The sequence below is a fragment of the Tupaia chinensis genome, unplaced genomic scaffold, assembly GCF_000334495.1.
Source record: "Tupaia chinensis unplaced genomic scaffold, TupChi_1.0 Scaffold000232_1, whole genome shotgun sequence".
Classification (NCBI taxonomy): Eukaryota; Metazoa; Chordata; class Mammalia; order Scandentia; family Tupaiidae; genus Tupaia; species Tupaia belangeri.
Genome location: NW_006159708.1, coordinates 3,326,818 through 3,352,488, shown reverse-complemented (window position 1 = coordinate 3,352,488; position 25,671 = coordinate 3,326,818). Strand labels below are relative to the sequence as shown.

The window sequence follows — 25,671 nt, the reverse complement described above, 5'->3', positions numbered from 1 at the left end:
AAAAAAAAAAAAAAAGAATAGCAGGGTTATGTGGTTATGTGACTCACATCGGTGGGAATGACAAACAAGGTTTCCCCATGAAGCATGGCTGTGTCCACCTCCAAATAATGGGCATCCCTCTTGTAGACCGAAGGGAATTGGAGAAGGAAAATACAAATCTATCTGAGATTGTATTGTGGATGCCAATCTGAGTCTTTTCAATTTGGTAATTCTTTTCATAAAAAGAGGAGGAGAAAAATATTATTGACTACGCTAGGTAGGCTTTATTCCGGGGATGTAAGGGTGGTTCAACATATGCAAAACCATAAGTATAATACACAATATTAACAGAAAAAAAGATAAAAACCATATGATCATTTCAATTGATGCAGAAAAAGCATTTGACAAAATGCAGCATTCCTTTATGATTAAGACTCTCAGTAAAATCGGCATAGAAGAATTATTTCTAAGAATAATAAAAGCTATCTATGTGAAATCTACAGCTAACATTTATTAAAGAGGAAAAGCTGAAAACTTTTCCACTAAAAACTGGTACAAGACAAGGCTTCCCACTCTCTCCCCTATTTAATATAGTACAGGAAGTCCTAGCCAATGAGATCAGACAAGAGAATGAAATAAGAGGCATTCCAATAGGGAAAGGGGAGTTGAAACTATCTCTTTTTGCAGATGACATGACTGTATACATGAAAGACCCAATAGCATCCACGAAAAAACTTCTCAAAGTAAAATAAAGTGGCAGGATACAAAATTAAATTACAAAAATCTATAGCATTTCTATATACAAACAACAAACAGACAGATGTAGAACTGAAGAAAGTAATCCCATTTACCATAGCCACAGAAAGTATAAGTTATCCAGGAATAAAACTAAGCAAGGAAGTCAAAGATCTCTATAAGGAAAACTATGGAAATCTTTCAAAAGAAATCAAAAAGGACACAAAAAAGTGGAAGGACATCCCATGTTCCTGGATTGGGGGAATTAATATGATCAAAATGGCAATCCTATCCAATCTACATATTTAATTCAATCCCTATAAAATTACAAGAGACGTACCTTACAGATCTAGAAAAGACAAAAGACAATCATAGAATTTGTCTGGAATCATAAAAGACCCCATATTGCCAAAGCAATCCTACACGAAAAGAGTGGAATGGATCACATCTCACTTCCTGACCCTCAGAATATATTACAAATCTGTGATAATCAAAACAGCATGATATTGGCACAAAACAGACATGAGGACCAATGGAACAGAATAGAGATTCCAGAAATAAACCCCAAAACATACAGCCAATTGATCTTTGAAAAAGGGAACCAGCCAATTTATTGGGAAAAGAAAATACTCTTTAGCAAGTGGTGCTGGAAAAACGGAGTATCCACCTGCAGAAAGATGAATCTGAACCCCTATCTGTCACCATTAACAAAAATCAACTCAAAGTGGATCAAAGATCTAAGTCTAAGACCTCAAATTAAAAAAACATATTGATGGAAAACACTGGGGAATCTCTGGGAGACATTGAGGTAGGCAAAGATTTCTTAAGGAAGATCCCCAAGGCACAGGCAATAATCCTCAAAATAGGCAAGTGGGATTGCATCAGATTGAGAAGTTTCTTCACAGCAAAGGACACAGTAATTAGTGTAAATCTAAAGCCCTCGAAATGGGAGAAAATATTTGTTAACTATGCCTCAGATAAGGGTCTGATAACCCCAAATACATGGGGAACTCAAGCAACTTACCCAAAAGAAAATTACTAACCCAATTAAAAGATGAAGAAATGAACTGAATAAACAACTCTTTAAGAAAGACATATGAACAGCCAAAAAGCATATGAAAAAATGCTCAACATCCCTCATTATAAGAGAGATGCAGATCAAAACTACAATGAGATACTACCTAACTCCAGTAAGAATGGCGAAGGTTTAAAAAGAATGATAAGTGCTGGTGGGGATGTAGTGAAAGAGAATGCACCTACACTGTTGGTGGGGAGTAAATTGATCCAGCAACCAGGGAGAACAATATGGAGGCTCCTCAAAGACCTTCAAATAGAATCACCATAGGATCTAGCAATTCCACTCCTGGATATCTACCCAAAGGACAGGAGAAGGCTCAGTTGGAAAAATGCTTTCACATCTATATTTATTTCAGCACTATTCACAATTTCTAAGACATAGAACCAACCCAAATGTCCACAAACAGATGAATGGATTGAAAAAATGTGGCACATATTCTCCATAGAACACTATTCAACTGTAAAAAACAAGAAGACCCTGGTATTTGATAGAGAGTGGATGAATATGGAAGATTGATTGCTGAGTGAAGCAAGTCAAGCTATGAAAGAGAGACATTGTGTGTTTCCAATTAATGTATACCAACTGTCTGCACTCTATGGTAGAGACTGAAATGCTGGAGGACATAAAAGCATTGGAAATGTTTATGAACACTGGGGCAAAGCGGGAGGAAGAGTTTGAGAGGGGAAGAGTATAAGGAAAGAATTTTGAAGAAAAAATAGATATGTAAGACTTTTTTGAATGCAGAGATAGTTTATTACCTGCTGATGATGACATGTATAATATTCTCAACTGGATCAGTTGGAAATGTATATCATGCTGGATAAATTCTCTTTATAATCTAAATGATGTATAGCTATTGAATGTATAAATAACAGAATACATTTTTTTAAAAAAGGGGGGAGAAGGATATTCTTGGACTGATTGATACTATTACGCCTCAACAACTCCTCCCCCCAAAAGCTAGCAGAATTTGCAGACTTTTTCATCTCTCTAAAAAAAGGTGATGCTTCCCAATATGTATTTAGAATGCTCCTCACAAAGACTACAAGAAACCTAGGCCCTAAGCACCAAGATTTGGTACCTTATAATGCTGTCTTTCTGTAAAGCACTGGCATATTGCTTTGAAGAAACAGTGTATTGAGAAAAATAAGGGGAACCAACAGTTAGCGTAATGGCTATGTCGCTGGACTCCCACGTAGTTGACCGCGGTTCGTGTCCCGGACCCGATGGCTTAAAACTCACACCGGGTGCATGTGTGTGTGTGCCCAAGATGCTGAAAGGAGAATGGAGGAGAAGGGATTGTGGCGTGACCATCCCCCCTGGGGGGGTGATTTCTCGCTTTCTGTCTCTATGGCTCTCTCTGTCTGTCTGGCGAGTGCACGCACCCTATAGTGAAAACCTCTCCAAAAAAAAAAAAAAAAAAAAGAAAAATAAGGAAAAAACCAAAGAACACATTAAACTTTTGGCCAAGAGAATGAAGGAGGTAGAAGGAAAATGCTGGGAACAGGTTGCCGAGAGATAGAGACTATCCTCCGTGAAAACTTTGAATGCTTCTACCTCAGATATAAGGTTTTCAAAAGAGTAATAAATGAATAGGATCAAACCAAGAAGGAGGAGGAGGAGAGGTGGGGGAGGATAAAGAAGGAGAGAAGATATTAGGAAAAAATGTATGCCAATATATTTTAAAATCTAGCTCTTCCTGTAAACAGCCTGAGGTGATTTTTGAAGATGGTCCACTCTTCACTTGACCCAGAGAACCCCATAAAATCATGCAAATTGAGAAATTCTACAAATAGAAACTACCATATGATACAGCAGTCCACTCTTTGTGTTCACTTTAAGAACACCCAGGAAATTGCCCAGGCCATCAAGGGTATGCATATCTGAAAAGCTGCGAAGTGTCTGAAAGAAGTCACTGTACAGAAGCAGCGTGTGTCCTTCTGGGTTGGAGGTTGTACCCAGGTCAAACAGTGGGACTGCACACAGGGTCAGTGGCCCAAAAAGAGTGCTGAAAACTGCTTCACATGCTTAAAATGCAGAGAGTAATGCTGAACTGAAGGGGTTGGATGTGGAGTCTCTGGTCACTGAGTATAATCACGTGAACAAGGCACCCAAGGTGTGTTGTAATTAGAGAGTTCATGGTCAAATTAACCCATGGCTGAGCTCCCCTTGCCACATTGACATGATTCTTACCGTAAAGGGACAGATTATTCCTAAACTAGAAGAGGAGATTTGCACAGGAGAAAAAGACATCTCATAAAAAACTGAAGAAATGAAAACTTACGGCATGGGAATAAAATCAGCGTAAAATAAATGCAGATGAAAGTACAAGAAAAAAATAACTAAATCAGATGTTTTTATGTAGGAAAATATGAATAACAACAATTGTCTTAAGAATAATTTTTTAAAAAAATATTGAACTACAGGGACCAGCAGATGGAGTGGTGAAGGGTGCTGGACTCCCACATGGCCAACCGTGGTTTGAGTCCCAGGCCTAGTGCCTTGCTTTCTCACTCTCTCTCTCTGTTCTTCTCTGGCAAAATATAAATAAATAAAGAAAGAAAGAAAGAAAGCAATTCTTAAAAAAGAATTGAACTACAGTAGAAATGTAAAATGTAATAAAAAATATAAGCCTTCCAAAAGGCCAAAATTTAATACTTTCATTTATGAGGTCTACCAAATTATCAAGGAATAGATCATTCCTATATTATATAAACTTTCCAGAAATAGAAAAAGATAGAAAACTTACTTATTCACCCCATAAAGTTAATGTAGGGTGTATAACAATAACAAAAAGAAAAAAAGGCAAGAAGTTATAAATGTGAAATTACATAGACTTAACTCATTATTTGAAGACAATAAGCTAATCCAAGTAGAAAATCCAAGCAAATCAACTAGAACACTGTATACAATTAATAGAATCAGGACGGTTAAAAATAGTCATTTCCCTGTACTGGTAATAATTCATTTGGAAATAGATAAGATTTAACACTATCACTTTTTCTAGTCTGTATTATGCTATAAGTTTTGTCCAATCCAATAAGATAAGAAAAATAAATCAAATGACAAGAATGGGGGAAAAAAGAGAGGAAGAAACAAAATTAAATGCCATAAAATTTTTTTGCCAATGTAAATATACAAGAGAAAGTCCAAATACATTGTTAAAACTAGTAAGAGTGTAGTAGGGAAAATGCTACATATAACATCAATTGCATCTCCTTTAAGGCAGTAGCAAATTGATGTAACTTGTCAACTGTACCATTTTAAATGTGCAACAAAATAAAGAAGCAGCCTAGAAAGATGTGTATAAAATTTTATTGAAGATATTAAATAAGGCCTGAATAAATGGAGATGTGTGTCATGGCTGGGAGATTTAATACCCTAAGATGTCAAGATTTCCCAAGTTAATCTCTATTTTAATGAAATTTCAAGAAGATTCTCAGTAGAATTATTCATAGAACTTGATAAATGGGATTATAATAGGTGTATGGGTTAGAAAGGAAAAATGAATAGTCAGGATGAATTTTGAAGAACAAGGAGCTAGAACTCACTCTCTGTAAGAGAGGAAGAATGACTGTAAAGCTACAGTAATTAAGATAATGTGATACACTGGCACTGAGATAGGCAAACCTAGCACAAGACGCACACGTTTATAGACATATAATTTATGTCAGAAGAGATATTTTAAATCAGTTGATAGAGATAAATAGTATTAAGGATTTTGGTTATCTATATAGAAAAGGATAAAAACATATTTCTACCTCATTTAAAACAAAAAATATAAATTTAGGGTCAATATGTTATTGTGAAAAACGAAACTTTAGGGACCAGCAGTTAGCGTAACGGCTATGTCGCTGGACTCCCATGTAGTCGACCGTGGTTCGAGTCCCGGACCTGGTGGCTTAAAACTCACACCGGGCACGTGTGTATGCATGCCCAGGATCCCAAGAGGAGAATGGAGGAGAAGGGATTGCAGCATGACCATCCCCCCTGGGGGGAGATTTCTCGCTTTCTGTCTTTCTGTCTCTCTCTGTCTTTCTGGAAAGCGCACGTGCCCTATAGCAAAAACCTCTCCAAAAAAAGAAAAAAAAACTTTAGAAACTTTAGAAGAACACTGAGAAGAACATATTTATGATCTAGAAAAGGGAAGGATTTTTTAAGACAAGATGCAAAAAGCACAAAATATAATACATTCCTCTGAAAGTATTATAAATTTTACTACATGAAATTTAAAACTAAGCTTCATCAAAATATATCATAAGTAAAGCCAGAGACAAGTCACAGATGGGAGAAGATACTTGTAATGCATGTAACTAACAAAGGATTGAAACAAAGAATGTATAAAAGACCCTAAAAATGAGCAACAATCCAAATATATCATGAGTCAATTAACCCAAAAGATGAACATGCAGCTCAACATAATTTAAAATAAAAATTCTCAACCCACTAATCATTTTAAAATCAAATTAAAACAGCAGTTCACACCCACAATATCAGCATCATTTTTTAAAAAAAAATTCATAATACTGAGAGTTGATGAGTCTGTAGAGAATGTTATTTTTTGTATAATGATGGCAGGAGTCTACACTGGACAAACACTTGAGCGCAGGGTCCAATGTTTACTAGGTAATACCTAGTGAAAATGAAGACATGTGTACTTTCCACTGGTAATTCCACTTCTAAGCAAATACCCCAGATGTGAACCTGCAGGTTTATTGCAGTGTTGCTTATAATAACGATTATAAAAAAACCCAAAACCCTCAATGTTCCTTATCAGGAGGATGGATATGTGTGTGTGTGTGTGTGTGTGTGTGTGTGTGTGTAGAGAGAGAGAGTTACTTATTTAATTGTACTTATTATTATTATTTCTTATATAGTTTGAGACAGGGTTAATGGGCTTATCAGTGAGAGACAGACAGAAGGAGAGAAAGAGAGAGAACATGAGAAAACAAGTCACCAAGTCCAGGACTTGAACTGCAATTGACCATGTAGGAGTCCAGCACCTTAACCACTATGCCGCCTGCTGGCCCCAGAGAATGGATATTTTTAATGATGTGTTCATAGCATATATGTCTATAGAGTAGCTAAGATGACTGAACTAGAGCTAAACTATATTCAGATGGCTAAATCTTGAAAACTTAACATGGACTGCAAAAAGAACAAGTCCGTAGAAAAGATACAATTTTTACTATTTGTAGAAAATCTTAAAACCCTCAGATATGAAGGTATTGGACTCCCACATGGCTGACTGCAGTTCAAGTCCTGACCCTCGTGCCTTGAAAATCATGCCGACTGTATGTATGTGTACCCAAAATCCTAGAAGGAAAATGGAGGAGAAGGGATTGTGGTGCGGCCAGGGAACGGGGTTGGGGGTGATTTCTGACCTTCCCTCTTACTGTCCCTCTCTCTTTGGCAAATGCACATGCCCTATGGAAAAAAAAAAAAAAAAAAGAAAAAGAAAGAAAGAAAGAAAAGAAAAGAAATGTCAAAATACTGCTGCACATTTTCATAGTTAGTTAATATACCTAAGCATTCAGGAAATGGTAAACACCAAATTCATTTAGGATCCCCTCCAGGGAAGGCTTCGGGGCTTCGTCGCACCTGTGAGGCTGGCTGCATGTGTGCTGGGTTCTCTCCTCCAGGTGTGCCACAGGGGAGGCCTGGCAGGACATCATGCTGGCCTGCATGCCAGGCAAGAAGTGTGCTCCAGAGTCGGAACCCAGCAACAGCACGGAAGGGGAAACCCCCTGTGGCAGCAGCTTTGCCGTCTTCTACTTCATCAGCTTCTACATGCTCTGTGCCTTCCTGGTAAGCTGAGGTGGGACTCGGCAGTCACAGGCAGCCTAAGCCCTCGATCGCGGCAGCTCATGGTCAGGGCAATCCAATCAGAGGAGCTGGCTTGGGAAAATACGTTAGTAGGAAAATCCCGCCCGCCACACTGAGATAAGCAGGGAGATCCCTGATTCAGAGTGAGCTCAACCAGCCTCTCAGTTGCCCATTCCTCACTATCGTCACGGTGGCATTGTCCCAGAGGACGGGGGATGTGTGAAGGCCTGGTGGGAACTTACTCTCTGTGGGCACCTTGCCGAGGAGTATGGGAAGGTGGCAGGTGAAGGTGCCCTCTGTCCCTGGCAGCACCACCTAGCAGCTTGGTATGCGAGAAGCTGTCCAGCTCAACTCGGGGACACTTTGTCAAGTTTATGTCCAAGAAGCCCAAGTTCTAGGAGCTAGTGTTTACAATGGTGACATGGTATTGGTACTTAGAAATGTCAATTGGCAAGGTACGTTTTAGTGGCGAGTGTGCCAGAAAGTCCTCTCAGAGCACCTCATGTACTAACGGTTCTCTGCAGATCATCAACCTCTTTGTTGCTGTCATCATGGACAACTTTGACTACCTGACAAGAGACTGGTCAATCCTTGGTCCACACCATCTGGATGAATTTAAAAGAATCTGGGCAGAGTATGACCCCGAAGCCAAGTAAGTTCCCAGAGAGAAATCCTGATTCCCTAAGTCAAGAGAAGGAGTGGAGTGGCCATACCTATTGAAGAGGCTCAAGATGGGTCAACTTAGGGTGGGTCAGTTGGAAATACTGAACTGCACTAGATGCCCCCAAAGCCAGGCTTCTGTAACTAGATCCCCCAAAAGCCAGGCTTCTGTAATTAAGTCAAAACGTTTTTGTTACTTTTAGTCCAACAGAAAAGCAGGAGAACCCAGTGTTAGGAATAACTGGTAAGGGCTCAAGTGAGGAGGTAGCCCTCATTCCTGCCTCAGGTCTAAGGATGCAGCTTTAATCAATCACATTTGATTGACACTCAGTAAATACCTTTCAGTAAAGTCCCTTCCCTGTTGGCCTGTCAGAGAAATGTTCGTTAAAATATAAACACATGTACAGGCAGCTCTTGTCTCCACAGGCTCCATGTCTGCAGGTGAATTAGCCGTGGGGAGAAGGTGCTCTGTCGCTGTTGATGCACTGTGGAGCTGAGCCTAGGACACAGCCAAACTGTTCTCTCGTCCTTACTCCCTAAGCAATACATTATGGCATCTATTTTCATAAGATTTGCATTCTCTTAGGCATTACCAGTAATCTAGAGGGGATTTAGAGTATGGAGAGGGTGTCCAGAGGCCACATGCAGTCTCTCTACCATACACCATTGTATTGTATGAAAGGCACTGGAGCTTCTCCGAGTTTGGGACCAATCCCTCCGCAGATCCTGAAGAACAGGACAGCTGTGTGTGGGCATGGAGTTTTCCCATGCACTTCTGCAGCTGTGCACTGACTTTGACCAATAAGGCTACCCTGTGCAGAGCTCCTTTGTGGGCGAGCCCCGTCCCGTGGAAGCATTCGTCCGGGCAGAGACCAGGCCCTCTGACTGCTCCTCTTTTCCTTTCCTTCTCTTCCAGGGGTCGTATCAAACACCTGGATGTAGTGACCCTCTTACGGCGGATTCAGCCCCCACTGGGCTTTGGGAAGCTGTGCCCTCATCGTGTGGCTTGCAAAGTAAGAGATGACCTGGGTTCATGGGAGAAAGAAAGACGATGTGGGAGACACAATGCCTGTTTGTCATGTGCTTTGGTTAGGCCACTGATACTTTAAAATTTTTAAACAATTATTAATTAACTTTATTATTATTATTTTTTAATTTGCTAGAGAGCACATGTGCCCACCAGAGAGAGAGAGACAGAGGGGGAAAATGAGAAAGCAAGCCGCCAGGTTTGGGACTCAAACTATGGTCGACCATGTGGGGGAGTCCAGCACCCTAACCATCATGCCACCTGCTAGCCCCAGGCCACTGGTATTTTAAGAGAATAAAGATAGTATTTAATGTACCTAAAGAAATTAACTTGAGCCAGATTCTATTTTAAGGATTCTTTTAGCTCTCGATTGTTAGACCCCATAAAGGAATGCAGATGGGTGCTTCCTGTGCCATCGAGCTGTGTGCCCAATCTGAGAAAGGGGCTGCAGCCCAGCAGCTGCACAGCCGAGGCTCCTGGGAGGTGTCGATATTAGAAGAGTCGGCGCATTGGCTGCAGCACCTGTGCAGCTCTAAATGGTGTGCTGATTTCCAGACCTTCACTGGTGTTACCAGGGGGAGAGCTGCCACTTCTATCAGGTTCCTGAGTGAACCTTTAACCGAAAATGGTGAAGACAAACACTCCTAGGTTCAAGACACAACTCCTGCTTGACCCCGGCAGAAGCGCCCCTTCCCTTGTGTCCAGACACCCCACTTACTTCACTGTAATTCCCACAGAGCTGGCAGTGGCTGTGGCCTGTCATCCCCACGTCCCTCCCCCTTTGGATTCCTGAGCCACACCCATGTCCCCAGTCTGTGTTTACTGTTGGGATATAAAGAATTGGAGGAGATGAGGGCAGGAACTATCCAGAAGAACACAGAGAGCCTGTGGGTAAACCACTCATGGAAGAGGGGGACTTGACCGGATACAGAACCTTTAGCATATACTACTTAACTTCATCCCCTGCCCCCGCCATTTCTACCTATACCTTACTCCAAAAATGGTTTTATTTTCAAGTATGTAGAAAATGCAAGAAAAGAGCACAAATTAATGGAAAACAAGGGCGGGAAGCGGCACAGCCTGGGTGAGGCTGACTACAACAAGTGTGGCCTCCCCGGACCAGAGCAGACTGCAGCAGGGCTGTGAGCTGCCCAGTGCCACTAGCCAGTGCACTCTGCCCATAAGATTCAAAAGATCAGCACTCAGGAAAGCTGGGCCCTTCTAGGCACTAAGACGAACAAGAAGACACCGTGTGATCCAGCCAGGGGCACACTTGACCACACCCGGTCCGTGGACACTGCAGTGAGCTTCGTGCTGCTCTTTCTCACGGTGGTGCTGGTGCTGAGGGGGCCGCGGCAGTCAGTGTGTGATGGAGACATGTGCGGGTAGGGGTGAGAGTGAGGACAGCACAGGCTGACCCTGCGTCAGCAAGCACCGACCCCACTGGATGCAGGCGGTTTTTCAGTACATGCCGGACGGCACACTCAGCCCCTGCGAGCTCACCTCCTACTAGGGCTCCTTACCTGGGCTGTGGATGAGGCTGCCTGGCAGGTGGGTGCCTGGCCATTCTTTCCTATCAGTAAAGAGCACACCTGCATGCCTAGGCACACAGTTCAGAAGCTCGATGGGCTTAACACCCTTTTGTGCGTATGCAAGTGAGGAGCTAATGAGGACAAACTATCCTTCCCCCACTCCATGGGGACAGGCGAGAATGCTGTGACCAAGCCAAGACTCTCTCCAGAGAAGATCTTGAACACCTCTCTGGTCTGTGTGTCACCCCCTCCTGCTCCTCATGTAGGTGTTGCAGGATCCTCCTGGCATGCTCCTGCCGGGTGGCTCTTCAGGTCCTTGATAACCGTGCACTGTAACCACAGGCTTTGCCTCTCCTTCTTCTCCAGCGCCTGGTCTCCATGAACATGCCTCTGAACAGCGACGGGACAGTCATGTTCAATGCCACCCTGTTTGCCCTGGTCAGGACGGCACTGAGAATCAAAACGGAAGGTAGGAAACACCTGTGGGCCACTAACAGAGCTACTCAGAGGAATGGCAGACCCACCGAGGAGGGTCCCAGCAACCCACAGGGTGCTCCTGGACTGCCTTCCCACCACACCCATCCACGCAGGGGCAGTGCTACCCTACTGTCTGAGTGTCAAGGAGGCCTGGACTACTTGTATTTTCTTTGCTTATTCTTTTTTTAATATCAGAGGGCATGTATATTTGCCAGAGAGAGAAAGAGAAACAGAAAGCACCTCTCAACAGGATGTCTCATACCACGATCCCCTCTCCCCTATTTCCCCGTCCTGGAGGATTTGGGACATTCATGTGCACGTGTCCTGTGTGGATTCCAACTGTAGTCAGCCATGTGGAGTCTGGCTCTCTTAGCCCATAGGCCATAGGGCAGGCCTGCTTTGCTTCTTCAATGGTCTCCTTGTTTCTAATTTATTTCTTTCCATAGCTGACTTTCCATCCAACCCTAGCAATTATTCAGAGTGATATATTGAAGTCGTGGGGTATAGTTCAAAAAATAGAAAGAGGTGGGGCCAGCATATGGCATAGCAGTTACTTCGCTGGACTCCCACATGACCAGCCACAGTTCAAATCCTAGACCCGGTGGCTTGAAAACCACACCAGGCATGTGTGTGTGCCTGCCCAAAATCCCAAGGGGAGAATAAAGGAGATTGAGGAGAACAGATTGCTGCATGGCCTTTCCTCTGGGGGTGATTTCTATTTTCTGTCTGTCAATCTCTGTCTCTCCGGTGAGTGAACGTGTCCTATAGTCAAAATCTCTATTAAAAAAAAAAAAAAAGAAAAAGAAAAAGAAGAAAGAAAAGAAAAGAAAAGAAAAAAAGAAAGATGAGTGTTACATGAAGCTGTCTAGACCAAGGTCCATCTAAATGGACTTTTACTGACTATAGGTGGGTCTCTCAAGTGCCAGATGTTTTTTGGTTTTTTTTTTGTTTTGTTTTGTTTTTAATGAAAAGGACCCATATTGGGAAGGGGACATAGTGACAAGTGGTGACTGTGGTGGAGGCCATCATGCACAACTGTGCAGGCTGCACCTTGCACAGCGTGCTTAGCTAGCTGACAGGAGAGGGTCACGCTCTCACCTGCCCTCACATGGGAACTGGGGAGCATTGTGGTGGAGTGCTCTGTTCCTGGGCCCAGCTAGCTAAGATGAGAGGCCTGTCCTGATATGCACACAAAGCCACAACCATGAGAAAAGCATGAAAGAAGTTAGTTTGTTTGTTGTTTTGTTTTGTTGTCATTGTTTTAGTTTGTTTGTTTGTTTGTTTTGAGAGTTTTTTGCTGTAGGGTGCATGCACTCGCCAGGAAGAGAGAGACAGAGAAAGACAGAAAGTGAGAAGTCACCCTCCAGGGGGTATGGCCACCCCCCAATCCCTTCTCCTCCATTCTCCACTTGGGATCTTGGGCACGCATGCACACACACCCGGAGTGAGTTTAAGCCACCAGGTCCGGGACTCGAACCGTGGTTAACTACATGGGAGTCCAGCAACATAGTCATTACGCCAACTGCTGGTCCCAAGAAGTTTTAATAGTATAGTACACCCAAGAGACTGCTGGGTGGCAACTGCACCAGGAATGGGGTTAGGTGTTACTTTTATTGTGGGGTCTTGTTGAGGAGGGGGTTTGTTTTCCCGGACTTTTGTCATATCTATGGACTTCCTGCCTGTTAGGGGAAGTCATACACACGCCCTGTGTGGACTCTGAAGGTGTGAGCATGCACATACGGAGTTTTGTCCATACCAGTCTAGCGCTGCCAGTGGAAGGTGAAGTACTGGTCAGGGGCCCGGGACGGTGCCTGTGTGTAGCTGGGGGTGGGGGAGTCATTCTCCAGGCCCTCTAATGACAGCTTAGTGATAAAAGATCATCTCTCCTCCCGTTGGTGCCAGGGGTCTGGCTACAACCCCTGACAACCGTGAGTGTGCCAGATGCCCTTATCATTGGTGTCCAGGGATGCCCTGCTCATGTCTGTCTGACCACCTGTAACAACCCGTGCTGCTGAGAGACTCCGCTCCCTCAGGGCTGTACCCATGCGAAGGGGCGCCTTTATCTTGTTGGCACAAAGATGCTTGTGAGAGCATAGAGGCAGCCTTGATTAAGATAACTTACCATTGGGACCAGCAGGTGGCATAGTGGTTAATTCTCTGGACTCCCATATGGTCGACCCCAGTTTGATTCCCAGACCTGGTGGCTTGAAAGTCACACCAGGCACATGTGTGTGTGCCCAAAATCTCAAGAGGAGAAGGGAGGATATGGCTGTGTGGCCCTCCTCCTGGGGTGATTTTTCACTTTCCCTTTCTTTGTCTCTCTCCATCTCTCTCCGGTGAGTGCATGCGCCCTCTGGCAAAAGCCTGAGGGTGCACTCGAGAGCCAGCCACTCTTTCTGTTGCACCCTTCTGTGCCCTCTGCGTGGCCACAAGCTCAGTGGAGCCGTAAGGCCTGGCACCGAGTTCTGGCCCACCACCCCATGTGGTTTCCTGTGACTGTGTAACAAATTACCTCAAACTGCTTCAGACAACACCAGTTACAGCTCCTGATCTGTGGGTCAGAAGTCTAGCCACAAAGTAGCTGAGTTCTCTGTGCAGGATCTCACAAGACCCCTGCAGACTCTGCGGGCTACTCCATCTTCCAGCTCATTCAGATTCTTGGTGCGGTTTATTTCTTGCCGTCTAGGTCTGTGGTCCTCCTTTCCCTGCCAGCTCTTGCCCAAGACCCATCTCAGCTCCTAGGACTGTCTCTCAGTTCAGTTATGTGAGCATTTGCTTTCTTCCAGGACAGCCAGAGCCCATCTCTCCCACTCCCTGTTCTCTCCCAGCTAAAGAGAACTCTCTGCTCTTGGGGGCTCGTGTGATGAGCTGAGGCCCACTTGGGTAATCTCTACGTTGAGGTCACACAGCCCATGTAACGTAATCTAGTTATAATTGCAGGAAGTAAAGCTCTGTGCATCTGCAGTCCCAGGGGCCGTGCAGGACATGTACACCAGTGCATGTGGCTGGGGGAAGGTCTCAAAATCCTGCCTACCAGTCCTCTCTCACAGCTGCAGGTCTCCGCTTTCCTTTGTCACCACTAGAAGGCCAGTGCCCACCCCCCACCCCCAGGCTGCATGGGACAGGCCTATAATTAAACTATTTACCAGGAGACAAGGTAGGTCCAGAGAAAACCCAAAGCCATAGACCCTGACATCTGATTTCTGCTTCCACAGTTAGGTTGTGCCACTGTGTCTCCGAGGGCAGAGCCCTCGCTGACAGGGATGTGCCCTGCATGGGAGAAGTTGGCTCTTTCTTCTGGTCACCTGTGTTTCCTGAGGTGGTTCCAGCAGGTCCCTCAGAAATGCCACCATAGGAGCGTCCCTGCTGCTCTGGCAGGGTGCCAGTGTTCGTGCCACCTGGGGCTACACTTGGTACATGCACCTGCAGCCTCTACCTGTCACTGAGCTGCATTTGGGGATGGAGGGACGCTGCCGGCTGGCCAGAGCAGTGGACCAGGAGGAAGGGGAGGAATGGCTTTGTAGAGAGGAGGAGGAAAAATGAGAGGGAAAGGGAAGGAAGGAGGTGGAAAGCAGGAAGACTGGAGAGAAAAGGAACAAGGAAGAAAGAAAAGTGAACTGGGCTGTGTAGGGGGCAGTCACCTCCCTTATTCAGAAGGACCTGCTCCACTGAGGACCCAACGAGGGCTGATGATCCTTTTCAACCTTGCACCCTCCTTCCCTCAGGGAACCTAGAGCAAGCCAATGAGGAGTTGCGGGCCATAATCAAGAAGATCTGGAAGCGGACCAGCATGAAGCTGCTGGACCAGGTGGTGCCCCCTGCAGGTGGTAAGTGCCCCCCAGATTTCTACACCTGGGCCACTCGTCCAGCCCACATGAATTCTCAGCCTTCTCCTCTGGCTGTGGTACCATTAGAAATGAGGACATACTGGAACTAGCAAATGGCATATGGTTACGTCACTGGACTCCCACATAGTCAACTGCAATTCAAGTCCCAGACCTGGTGGCTTAAAACTCACGCAGGGCGCGTGTGCATGCATCCCCAAAATCCTGAGAGGAGAATGGAGGAGAAGGGATTACACTGTGGCCATTCTCCCTGGGGAGTGATTTCTCACTTTCTGTCTCTCTGACAAGTGCACATGCCCTATAACAAAACAAACAATAACAACAACAACAACAAAAAAAACAAAAACAAAAACAAAAAACTCTTTAAAAAAAAAAAAGAAAAAGAAATGAGGACACACCCTGACGCTTGTGTTCTTGAGTTCACTAAACTGGCGGAGGTCCGTTTTCTCAGATTCTTTCTGGGGGTTTCAAGGCCCTCCTGGTTAGGAAGCTCTTGGTGTGATGCCCTGAGCAGACTGGTGCAGACCATCAGGCTGGGAGTCTGGTGCAGCCCCACACTCACCTATGTGGACCTGGAAGTGCCTTGGTACTCAGAGGCTTGGCAGAACTAGCCAGGAAAATTGCAATATCGGGTTCCCCATACACCACTGGGCTTATTGCTTGACGAAGAAGAATGCTCTAAGAGCTTTCTCCTCTTGCTTGAAATCCTTTTTGCTTTTCCTAGAGTAAACACTTCTCAATCCTGTTAAGTCCAATGCAAGTAGTTTATACTGTTCCTATGATGATCCCAAGTAAAAAATCAGAGTTTAACCTTAACGTATTGTTTCTGGAATATTAAAATGATGCATTAACTGTAGTATTTTATATATGTAATATTAAAAGCAAATGATTTCAAAATGCAGATGCTCACAACCATGCCAGAAGTTTTTCAATTTAATTTTATTTATAATCATAATCTTTTTATATTGCATTGGATCACATATTAAACAATATCCCCAACTTTTCCAGGTTTCTTTTTTTTTTTTTTGAAGAGGTTTTTTCGCTATAGGCCACGTGCGCTCACCAGACAGAGAGAGACATAGAGACAGAAAGCGAGAAATCACCCCCCAGGGGGGATGGTCACACCGCAATCCCTTTTCCTCCATTCTCCTCTCGGGATCTTGGGCACGTACGCACACGTGCCCGGCGTGAGTTTTAAGCCACTGGGTCCGGGACACGAACCACGGTCGACTACGTGGGAGTCCAGCGACATAGCCATTACGCTAACTGCTGGTTCCCGATCACATATATCTTTACAGTGTATTACATTTCTTCTTCCAGCACAATTACCATGCATCTCAGTCAAGACAAAGACATTGCTATCCATATCAGCATCGTCAAATAGCTTTTCATCATTTTTTCAGATTATTATTATTATTCACTCTCATTTTTTAAAAAATATTTGCTCACTGTATATCATTTGACTTGTATAAAGAATTTACCCAACATGAAATACTTCTCAGGCCAGTCCAGTCGAGAATACTATCCATGTTATCATCAATGGGTAATAAACCATTTCCGTGTCCCACTAATGACATGCCTCTCTATTTGTTCTCGTGCTATCCTTCTCTACACTGTTTCCTTCTCCCCCCTGCCCTGTTCCACACTGTCTTCAGCATCCATAGCTATTTTATGCCCTCCAATATTTCAATCTTTACCATAAAGTGTGGATAGTCGGTACATATTAAGTGGATATAGCCGTACCAGAACTTAGAATGAACTGACACAATGCTCATGTGTACTACTTACAATGACTAAGTTTGTGTTTCCAAGAAGACAATACTGAGTATGTGGGTACTTTGTATTTACCATTTGAAAGTAACGGCTAAATAGGTATACATATTATACATGTGAGAAAAAAAGTTTGTGGAAAAATAAAATTAAAGTACAATTTTATTTTGGTGCCAAAAAATTGAAATCGATGCATAGTTTTTCAGCAATGAACTTTTTTTTAAAGAAAGATTTTTTTAAGAATTATTTTATTTAACTTTATGTATATATGTATTTATTTATTTATTTTAATTTGACCAGAGAGATAGAGACAAAGAGAGAAAGTGAGAACACAAGCCGCCAGGTCTGGGACTCGAACAGCAGTCAGCCATGTGGGAGTCCAGTGCCCTTAACCACCATGCCACTTGCCAGCCCCTAGTCATGAACATTTTTGTTTTATTTGTTGTTGTTTTGCTTTCTTTTCTTTTTTTGTCAAAGGGCACATGCTAGAGAGAGACAGAGAGAGGGGAAGTGAAAAATCATCTGGGGGTGGGGGAATGATGGCCATGCCACAACCCCTTTCCTTCTTCATTCTTCTCTTGGGATTTTTGAGCATGCATACACACTTGCTCAGCATGATTTTCAAGCCCCTGGGTCTGGGACTCAAATTGGGGTAGACCATGTGGGAGTTCAGTGCCTTAACCACCATGCCACCTGCTGGCCCCTCACCCATGAACTTTTTAAAGATCCCTCACAGAGGCCAACAGGTGGTGTGGTGATTAAGGGCACTGGATTCCCACATGACTGACCACAGTTCAAGTCTGGGCCTGGAGGCTTTCTTTCTCACTTTCTCTCTCTCTCTCTCTCTCTCTTACTCTCTGTCACTCTGTCCCACTCTGGTCAAATTAAAATAAATAAAGAAAGAGGGAAGGAAAGTAAGTAAGTAAGTAAGTTAAATAAAATAATTTTTTAAAAAAGATCCGGGGACCAGCATTTAGTGTAATGGCTATGTCGCTGGACTCCCATGTAGTAGACCGCGGTTCGCGTCCCGGACCTGGTGGCTTAAAACTCATGCCAGGCGCATGTGCGTGCGTGCCCAAGATCCCGAGAGGAGAATGGAGGAGAAGGGATTGCGGTGTGACCATCCCCCCTGGGGGGTGATTTCTCGCTTTCTGTCTGTCTCTCTCTGTCTGTCTAGCAAGCGCACACGCCCTATAGCAAAAACCTCTCAAAAAAAAAAAAAAGATCCCTCACAAACATTTACACACACACATACACACATACACACACACACAGAATACCCAAGACTGCCTCAACTACAATGGGTGACTCAGATACCACGAAGAACATTTCCACCAAGGACACAATTTTCCAAAGTGTGAACTCCTCTTGGTCACATTCAAACAGTACAAAGTACAGCTTCCCATCAATTTACACAACAGTTATAGGGCTAGCCAGTGTCATGGTGGTTGGGGTGGCTAGAGCCCACATAGCTAGCTGACTGCACAATTTGAGTCCCAAACACAGCGGCTTAAAAAACACACTGGGGGGACCAGCAGTTAGTGTAATAGCTATGTCACTGGTTTGAGTCCCAGACCCGGTGTCTTAAACTCACGCTGGGTGCATGTGCGTGCATGCCCAAGATCCTGAGAGGAGAATGGAGGAGAAGGGATTGCGGCATGGTCATCCCCCCAAGGGGGTGATTTCTTGCTTTCTGTCTCTCTGTCTCTCTCTGTCTTTCTGGCAAGTGCACACACCCTATAGCAAAAAGCTCTCCTCCTCCCCCCAAAAAAGAAAAACAAACAAACAAAAAAAGAAAAACAAAACACTGGGCACATGTGCATGCATGCCCAAAATCCTGAGAGGAGAAGAGAGAATGGATTGTGGTGTAGCCATTCCCCTGGGGAGTGCTTTCTCATTTTGCCTCTCTCTCTTTCTCTTTCTCTCCTGCAAACACATGTGCCTGTAGCAACAAAACAATTTGCACAGCAGTCGTGTTCAGGTATCTCGTGTCATCTGTAAAACAGAATCAGGTTTTGAGCTCAGATGGTTTCAGGCAGGTAGTGCCCCCACGTGGGCACCTAGCGAATCACAAAAGCTGGGCAGAGTGCAGAGCTCTTCATTATGCAAATCTGTCTGTGCTTCAATGAATGTACTCAGAGTCACTAATGCCAGAGCACCTCAAACCCCTCCAGCAACTAAAATCATCCCATAGGTTCCGAAGCACTTTTTAAAAAAGAGAATCATTTATTTATTTTTATTATTATTTGACCAGAGAGAGCGAGAGAGAAAGAGAGAGCAAACTGCCAGGTCCTGGATTCACACTGCATTCAGCCATGTGGAAGTCCAATGCCTGAACCACCACGCCACCTGCCGGCCCCTCGAAAGCACTCTTTAAGAGATGGTGCTGTCCTGATGAGAACCGCTGCCCAAGGAAGACTGGAAAGGAAGAGTCACCTCAAGACGCCAATTGCCACCTGATGCTTTACCTACATTATTGTATTTAGTCCTTTCAATTCTATGAAATCTGCTTAAGGAACTGAAGTTTTTGTTTCTTGTTTCTTGTTTCTTTTTAGATTTTGTTCATAGGGCACATGCGAGTGCACCAAAGAGAAGTAGAGAGGGATATTGAGAGGGAAAGTGAGAAATCACCCCCGGGGAATGGCCATGCCATAATTTCTTCTCCACCATCTCGTCCTGGGCTTTTGGGCACACATGCACAGGTGCCCAGCATGACTCTCAGCTGCCATGTCTGGAACTCAGACTGTGGTTGGCCATGTGAGGGTCTAGCACCCAACCACCACACTACCTGCTGGTCCTGGAACTGAAGTTCTTAAACCTAAGCCCTTGACCCACAGTTATGTGCTGAGTACAGAGAATATTCAGAATCGGAACCCAGGATTCCAAGCTTCTTGAACTGTACAGTTCTCCGTCCAGGACCCTGACAGGTTTCTGGGTTCTCCCTCTCACAAAGAAATGAGGCACGGCCCACAGAAGGCCTATCACTGCTGTGGATGTGACTGTTCTGGAGGGCCAGCCATCGCAGGCCCTGACATCTGACCCAGCCACCTGTCTCCTGAGTCTTTGTATCAGCTTCTTAAAGGACCAGGGCACGGGACAGAGGGGCTATGTGCCAGGCATGAGATATTCCCTTAGAAACTTCTGGCTTCTCCACCATCTTGTCCATGCCCAACCCAGGCTGATCATTTCATGTGTGATCTTGGGTGCCCAGCCTGGCAGGGTGCAGTCAAGCTACACGATTTAAAACCCACTCTCGGGCCAGCAGGTGCCATGGTGGTTACGGTGCTGGACTCTCTCATGGCCAATCAGAGTCTGAGTCTCAGACCCAGCCGCTGAAAATCACACTGGGCACATATGTATGTGTGCTCAAAATTGCAGAACGAGAATGGAGAAGGGATTGCAGTGTAGCCACCCCCTTGAGGAATAATTTCTCACTTTCCCTCTCTCTGGCAAGTACACATGCCCTGTGGCAAAAACCTTTGAAAAAAAATCATAAAACCCACTCTACCTGGTTTGGAAGAAAAACCCAAACACTGACAGGAGAAAAGCACTCGTCCACAATCCTCCCACCAGACTGGCCGGGGTGATAGGCATTTGAGGCTTCGGAAGCAAATAACAGTTATGTTAGTCAAGGAAAAATAAAAGTAAGGTAGGAAATCATTTTGATAATAGGTACCTTTTCTATTAAGAAGAAAGAGAATAAGAATATATCTGCATAAATGATTTGCGTTTTCAAATCTCTAGAAAAATACTCAAGAAAGTAATTTATAAACATTACAGGAGTGGTAACTAGGCAAATGAGGGGTATGATGGGAGGAAGACTTCGCTGTATGCCTTTTAATATATTTTTTTCTAGAGCCATATGAATGTACCACCTCTCCAAAAATTTAAATTTAAAAATTTACAGAACATTGAAAAAAAAAAAAAAGTCCACCTTAATTCTCATCTAGCCCCAATTTCCTCTGTGTCTCGGTTTGTCTCAGATGATGAGGTCACAGTTGGCAAGTTCTACGCTACGTTCCTCATCCAAGAGTATTTCCGGAAATTCAAGAAGCGCAAAGAGCAGGGGCTTGTGGGCAAGCCGTCCCAGAGGAACGCTCTGTCCCTACAGGTGAGGCTGAGGGAGGGAGGTGCCCCAGGGGAGGGCCCAGTCATCTCCCTACACCTGGGTCCCCACCTGTCACCACTTGGCTGGGGGCCAGCTCTTTTCAGAAGGCGACTTTCTGAGAGCTCCAGGCTTCTAGAGGGTGGGTGAGAGGGGGTGGCAGTGCCTGTCCTCTGCACGTCAGCCCTGCGTGGCCCTGCCTGCCTTCACAGCTCCTGGCACTCTCGTGCACTCTGCTGAGCTTCCCATGACACTCGAGCCCTGGTGTTCCTTCCTCGTGTGGCTTCATCCCTCCTGGATGGACAAGTGGTTCTTCCACCCTAGATGAGAGCACCCCACCTAGGACGAGGGTGGCCCACCCTAGATGAGAGCACCCCACCCTAGGACATGAGTGGCCCACCCTAGATGAGAGCACCCCACCCAGGACAAGAGTGGCCCACTCTAGATGAGAGCAGGCCTACCCTAGGGTGAGAGCAGCCCTCCACCCTACGATAAGAGGGAAGTCCATAGTTCAGACATCCCTGGTTCAGACATGCAGATACACCTTCTGAGCTCCATTGTCTTATGGAGAGGCAGAAAGCCCAGTGGCTGGGCGAGATGCTCTGGGTTCTAGAGGGACAGGCTGGCTGGGCAGCATAGTGGAAAAGGACGGAGGTTCCCACCAGGTTCCCACATATCCCTCTGGGTTGCAGGCTGGTTTGCGCACCTTGCATGACATCGGGCCTGAAATCCGACGGGCCATTTCTGGAGACCTGACGGCTGAGGAGGAGCTGGACAAGGCCATGAAGGAGGCTGTGTCTGCTGCCTCTGAAGACGACATCTTCAGGGTAGGTGGCTGCCCCATGGCACTGTCAACCTGTTACATTTCAGTGTGAAGCAAAAGAGGGTGGGCTGGTGTTCTGCCCAGAAAATCCGGAGAGAAGGCCCAAGCTCTGTGGCAGATTCCAGGCTCTTCTCGCTCAGCTCCTCACCCCTCCACCTTTTCCTCATCTCCAGTCAGGCTCCGGCACATGGCACCTCGCAGAGTGTCACTGGCCCTCAGAGAAGAGGGGTGGGAGCCATTCTCTGAAGGGAGATGTTTCCAGGAGATCTTCTACATTAGAAGGTGCAAAGTGGGGGGACCAGCACATGGCATAATGGTTATATCACTGGACTCCCACGTAGTTTACTATGGTTCAAGTTCCAGACCTGTCGAAATAAAGCTCAGGATGGATGCATATGCATGTATGCCCAAAATACTGAGAGGAGAACAGAGGAGAAGGGATTGTGTTCTGGCCATGCCTCCTGGGGCGGGGGTGGGGGGAGGCGGTGGTGGTGATTTCTTGCTTTCTGTCTCTCTGATGAGTGCACGCACTCTATAGCAAAAATCTCGTTAACAAAAAAGAAGGTACAAAGTGGAAGCCCCTGGACCACATCTAATCTGTGGACTGGTTTTGTTTGCCAATATTTGAAAGTCTGGTAAATGTGAGTACAAATCTAGATTTATGGCTTCTCTTGGAAAAAGCAGAAGATCTGGTACACAGGGCTGGTATTCCCATGTGAGAGCAGAGGGCTGGCACCTAGCAGGATTTTCCCTATTGACATGAGGCATGTTCTCGAGGGCACAGAAGTTCCCTCCTGCCCACCCTCTCCTTTGCTGGAGCTTGAGGCTGACCACTAGGTGCAACAGTGAAAGCTAAAACTGATGGAACTCTTGCAGCCAGCCGTCTTCACTTGTCGATGTTACCTGCCTCTCCTGTACCAGGGCTCTGCTCACGCTGTCCCTCGTGGCCCCCTGCCTAGTTCCTGGTCTGTACAGCACATAGAGAGGTGACATAGGCTCTTCCACCTCTGGCTGTCCTCTCATCTTCATCCTCGTTGTCATCACCATGAGCCGTCCATCCTGGAATGGCCCAGGAACTCGGCAACAGGCAAACACCACCCCACAGGACCCAGAGTCCAGACACTCAGTCTCTAAAGCCCAAGGACTTTCTGAAATCAAGGATTAGATTGGTCTTACAAATAGCTACTTGTGGGGCCAGCAGGTGGCATGATAGTTAAGGTGCTGCATTCCCTATGGTGGACCACAGTCCAAGCCCCAGACCTGAGGGCTTGAAAATCATGCCAGGTACGTGTGTGTGTGCCCCAAATCCCAGGAGAATGGAGAAGTGATTGTGGTGTGGCCATCTCCCCGGGGGCCGATTTGTCACTTTGTTTCTCACTGTCTTTCTCTCTCTCTCTCTCTCTCTGGCAAGCACACATGCCCTATGACAAAAACAAACAAACAAACAAAACAACAACAACAACAAAAGCAAACAACTATTATTTGCCCATGGCTTCCGACCTAAATTCTCTAAGAATCTCCTACAGGAAGGGAAGCCATGATATAATTTTCCATTCTTATTTTCAAAACCACTTGACTAACACTGTGTTTAACTCTGTGAGCCTGTGGGATTTCCACTGTAAAGACCTTGTTAGAATCTTCTGGTCCCTTTCTCTGCCCCTCATCCCTCATAGCTCCCTCTGCCATCCGAGAGGTTGGCGGCTACCGAGGGCTGCCACCTGAGACTTGGCCTTCCTCAACCCCATTCTTGGGGGCCTGCTGGAAACATTCAGGACAGCTCTCTCTGCAGCTTCCCTGATGACACACCTCAGAGGGCAACTGGGTGTCTAAACACTGGTCCCTCCTCCTCTGGAGCAGCCAGGTGTGAGGAGGGTCCCAGCTGCCCACACCGCCTGGAGTGGCTGTGTCCATGTGTGGATACCTGCCCATGCCTTGCATGTCTCCAACCTGGCTGGCTGAGGCTCCTCCCACAAAGGAGTGGTAGCTGGGGGTCTCCTCCACACATCCCTCCCATCTTGCCTACAGAGGGCCGGTGGCCTGTTCGGCAACCACGTTACCTACTACCAAAGCGACGGCCGGAGCGCCTTTCCTCAGACCTTCACCACCCAGCGCCCACTGCACATCAACAAGGCGGGTAACAACCAAGGAGACACCGAGTCGCCATCCCACGAGAAACTGGTGGACTCCACTTTCACCCCCAGCAGCTACTCATCCACTGGTTCCAATGCCAACATCAACAATGCCAACAACACCGCCCTGGGCCGCTTCCCCCGCCCCTCCGGCTACCCCAGCACAGTCAGCACGGTGGAGGGCCATGGGCCACCCTTGTCCCCTGCTGTCCGGGTGCAGGAGGCAGCATGGAAGCTCAGCTCCAAGAGGTAAGCAGGAGGGAGGAACACCTGGTCCACACAGGGGCCCAGGACACTGGGGAGGGGGAAGGGGCCCCTGGGCTGCCGCTGACCCCTTAAAGTTCCCTGGAGAGAGGTGGGCTCTAGGCTGCCTCCCAAGGCCTGCCCTTGATTAAACATGGCAGCCGCACTCAGGTAAGCCATCACCCCCAGTTGTTGGTGTCTTGAGGCACACAGCTCTGACGAAGCCACTGCTCCCTTGCCCCTTTCCTGGGTCCTCTGAGGTGTTCATGTGGCACACACAGGTATCCCTTCTGCCCTCCCCCCGTCTCTGCCAAGCCTGGCCTTTCACTCAGTGGAGAAAGGATCACTGGCCACCTCTTCATCACCCCCCTGGCCAGGGACCTTTGGTGGCAGGAGGCCCTTCTCCATGGCTCTGGCCTGTCTCATCCAAGTGCAGGATCATTCCTGACAACCTTGATTGCCTCTCCTGCCTCTAGACTTGCTCTTTTCTCCCCACCTCTGCCTCTGGCTCTAAGATGCACCACTCTGATGTGCTGGGATGGTAGGTGCTTGTTTCCAAGACAGTCTGCTCTCTCCTGCTTTCCCAGGGCTGGCGTGGGAGGGCACAGCTCTGTACGTGCCTCATTGTGCTTGCTCTTTCAGAGCAGGATGGCCATGCCCAGCAGGCTGGTCAGGTCCCTTATGTACTGGGTTCATGAGTTGGTCTCCTTTCCTACTCTCCAGTGCAGAAAATAATGGAGAAATGCGAGTTCCTCTCTGAACCTGTGGTCAAGTGTTCTGAACTGCTCCCTTCCACGAAGCTGGCATGCTTGCCTGCTGGTTTTCACTTCCCTTTACAGCTCCCACTCTCAGGTGTCCACAGGAAAGCCCACTGGCTGTCTGGAGAACAGGCATGCTCCCCACAGTGGTCCCCCAGCAGTGGTGTGGCTGCTCCTGCCATTCTCCTCTCCAGCCCACCCATCATGCCTCACCACCCACATTGCGCACCTCCTCCTCCCCTTCCTGAGCTGTTCAAGAGCCCAGGGTCAAAGCGAGGGGCACCAAGAGGATACGCTGAGGTCTTTCCCTGATGTCCTCATGGGTCTGAGGCTCAGGTAGCCCCAGCACTCAGGGCTGCAGAAAGAAGGGAAGAAGTTGTGAGCTAGGCCCAGAGAGAAAAGCAGCACTCTTAGCCCTGCGTTCAGGCTCTGTGGAGACTCAGGTTTGCTCTCTCTGCTCAGGAGAGTGAGGGTTTTCCTTTGTGCCTTTTCTCCAGGGAGCCAACAGCAGAACCAAAGACATGTCATCATTTGGTGCCACAAGCTCCTGAACTGTGCTGAACACATGCCTACAAGCTCAGCTGCCTACTGCAGCAGGAAGGGCCGCTCTCTCACAGTCCAGCCAGGGCCCTCCCTTCAAAGCTGGCCCTCGCCACTCCTTAGAGCACTGTCTCTTCTGTTACC

General features: G+C 46.2%; 1 protein-coding gene across 1 annotated transcript in view; it reads left to right on the top strand.

Moving 5' to 3' along the window:
* Positions 1–25,671, top strand: part of CACNA1C (calcium voltage-gated channel subunit alpha1 C) — a 116,591-nt gene that overhangs the window by 72,657 nt on the left and 18,263 nt on the right. The window contains exons 16-23 of the mRNA XM_006148339.3: positions 7,435–7,600; positions 8,143–8,270; positions 9,195–9,291; positions 11,204–11,306; positions 15,040–15,141; positions 20,913–21,040; positions 21,727–21,861; positions 23,883–24,235. Of these exons, the coding sequence (XP_006148401.2) occupies positions 7,435–7,600; positions 8,143–8,270; positions 9,195–9,291; positions 11,204–11,306; positions 15,040–15,141; positions 20,913–21,040; positions 21,727–21,861; positions 23,883–24,235 (1,212 nt within the window). The remainder of the gene's footprint in view (positions 1–7,434; positions 7,601–8,142; positions 8,271–9,194; positions 9,292–11,203; positions 11,307–15,039; positions 15,142–20,912; positions 21,041–21,726; positions 21,862–23,882; positions 24,236–25,671) is intronic.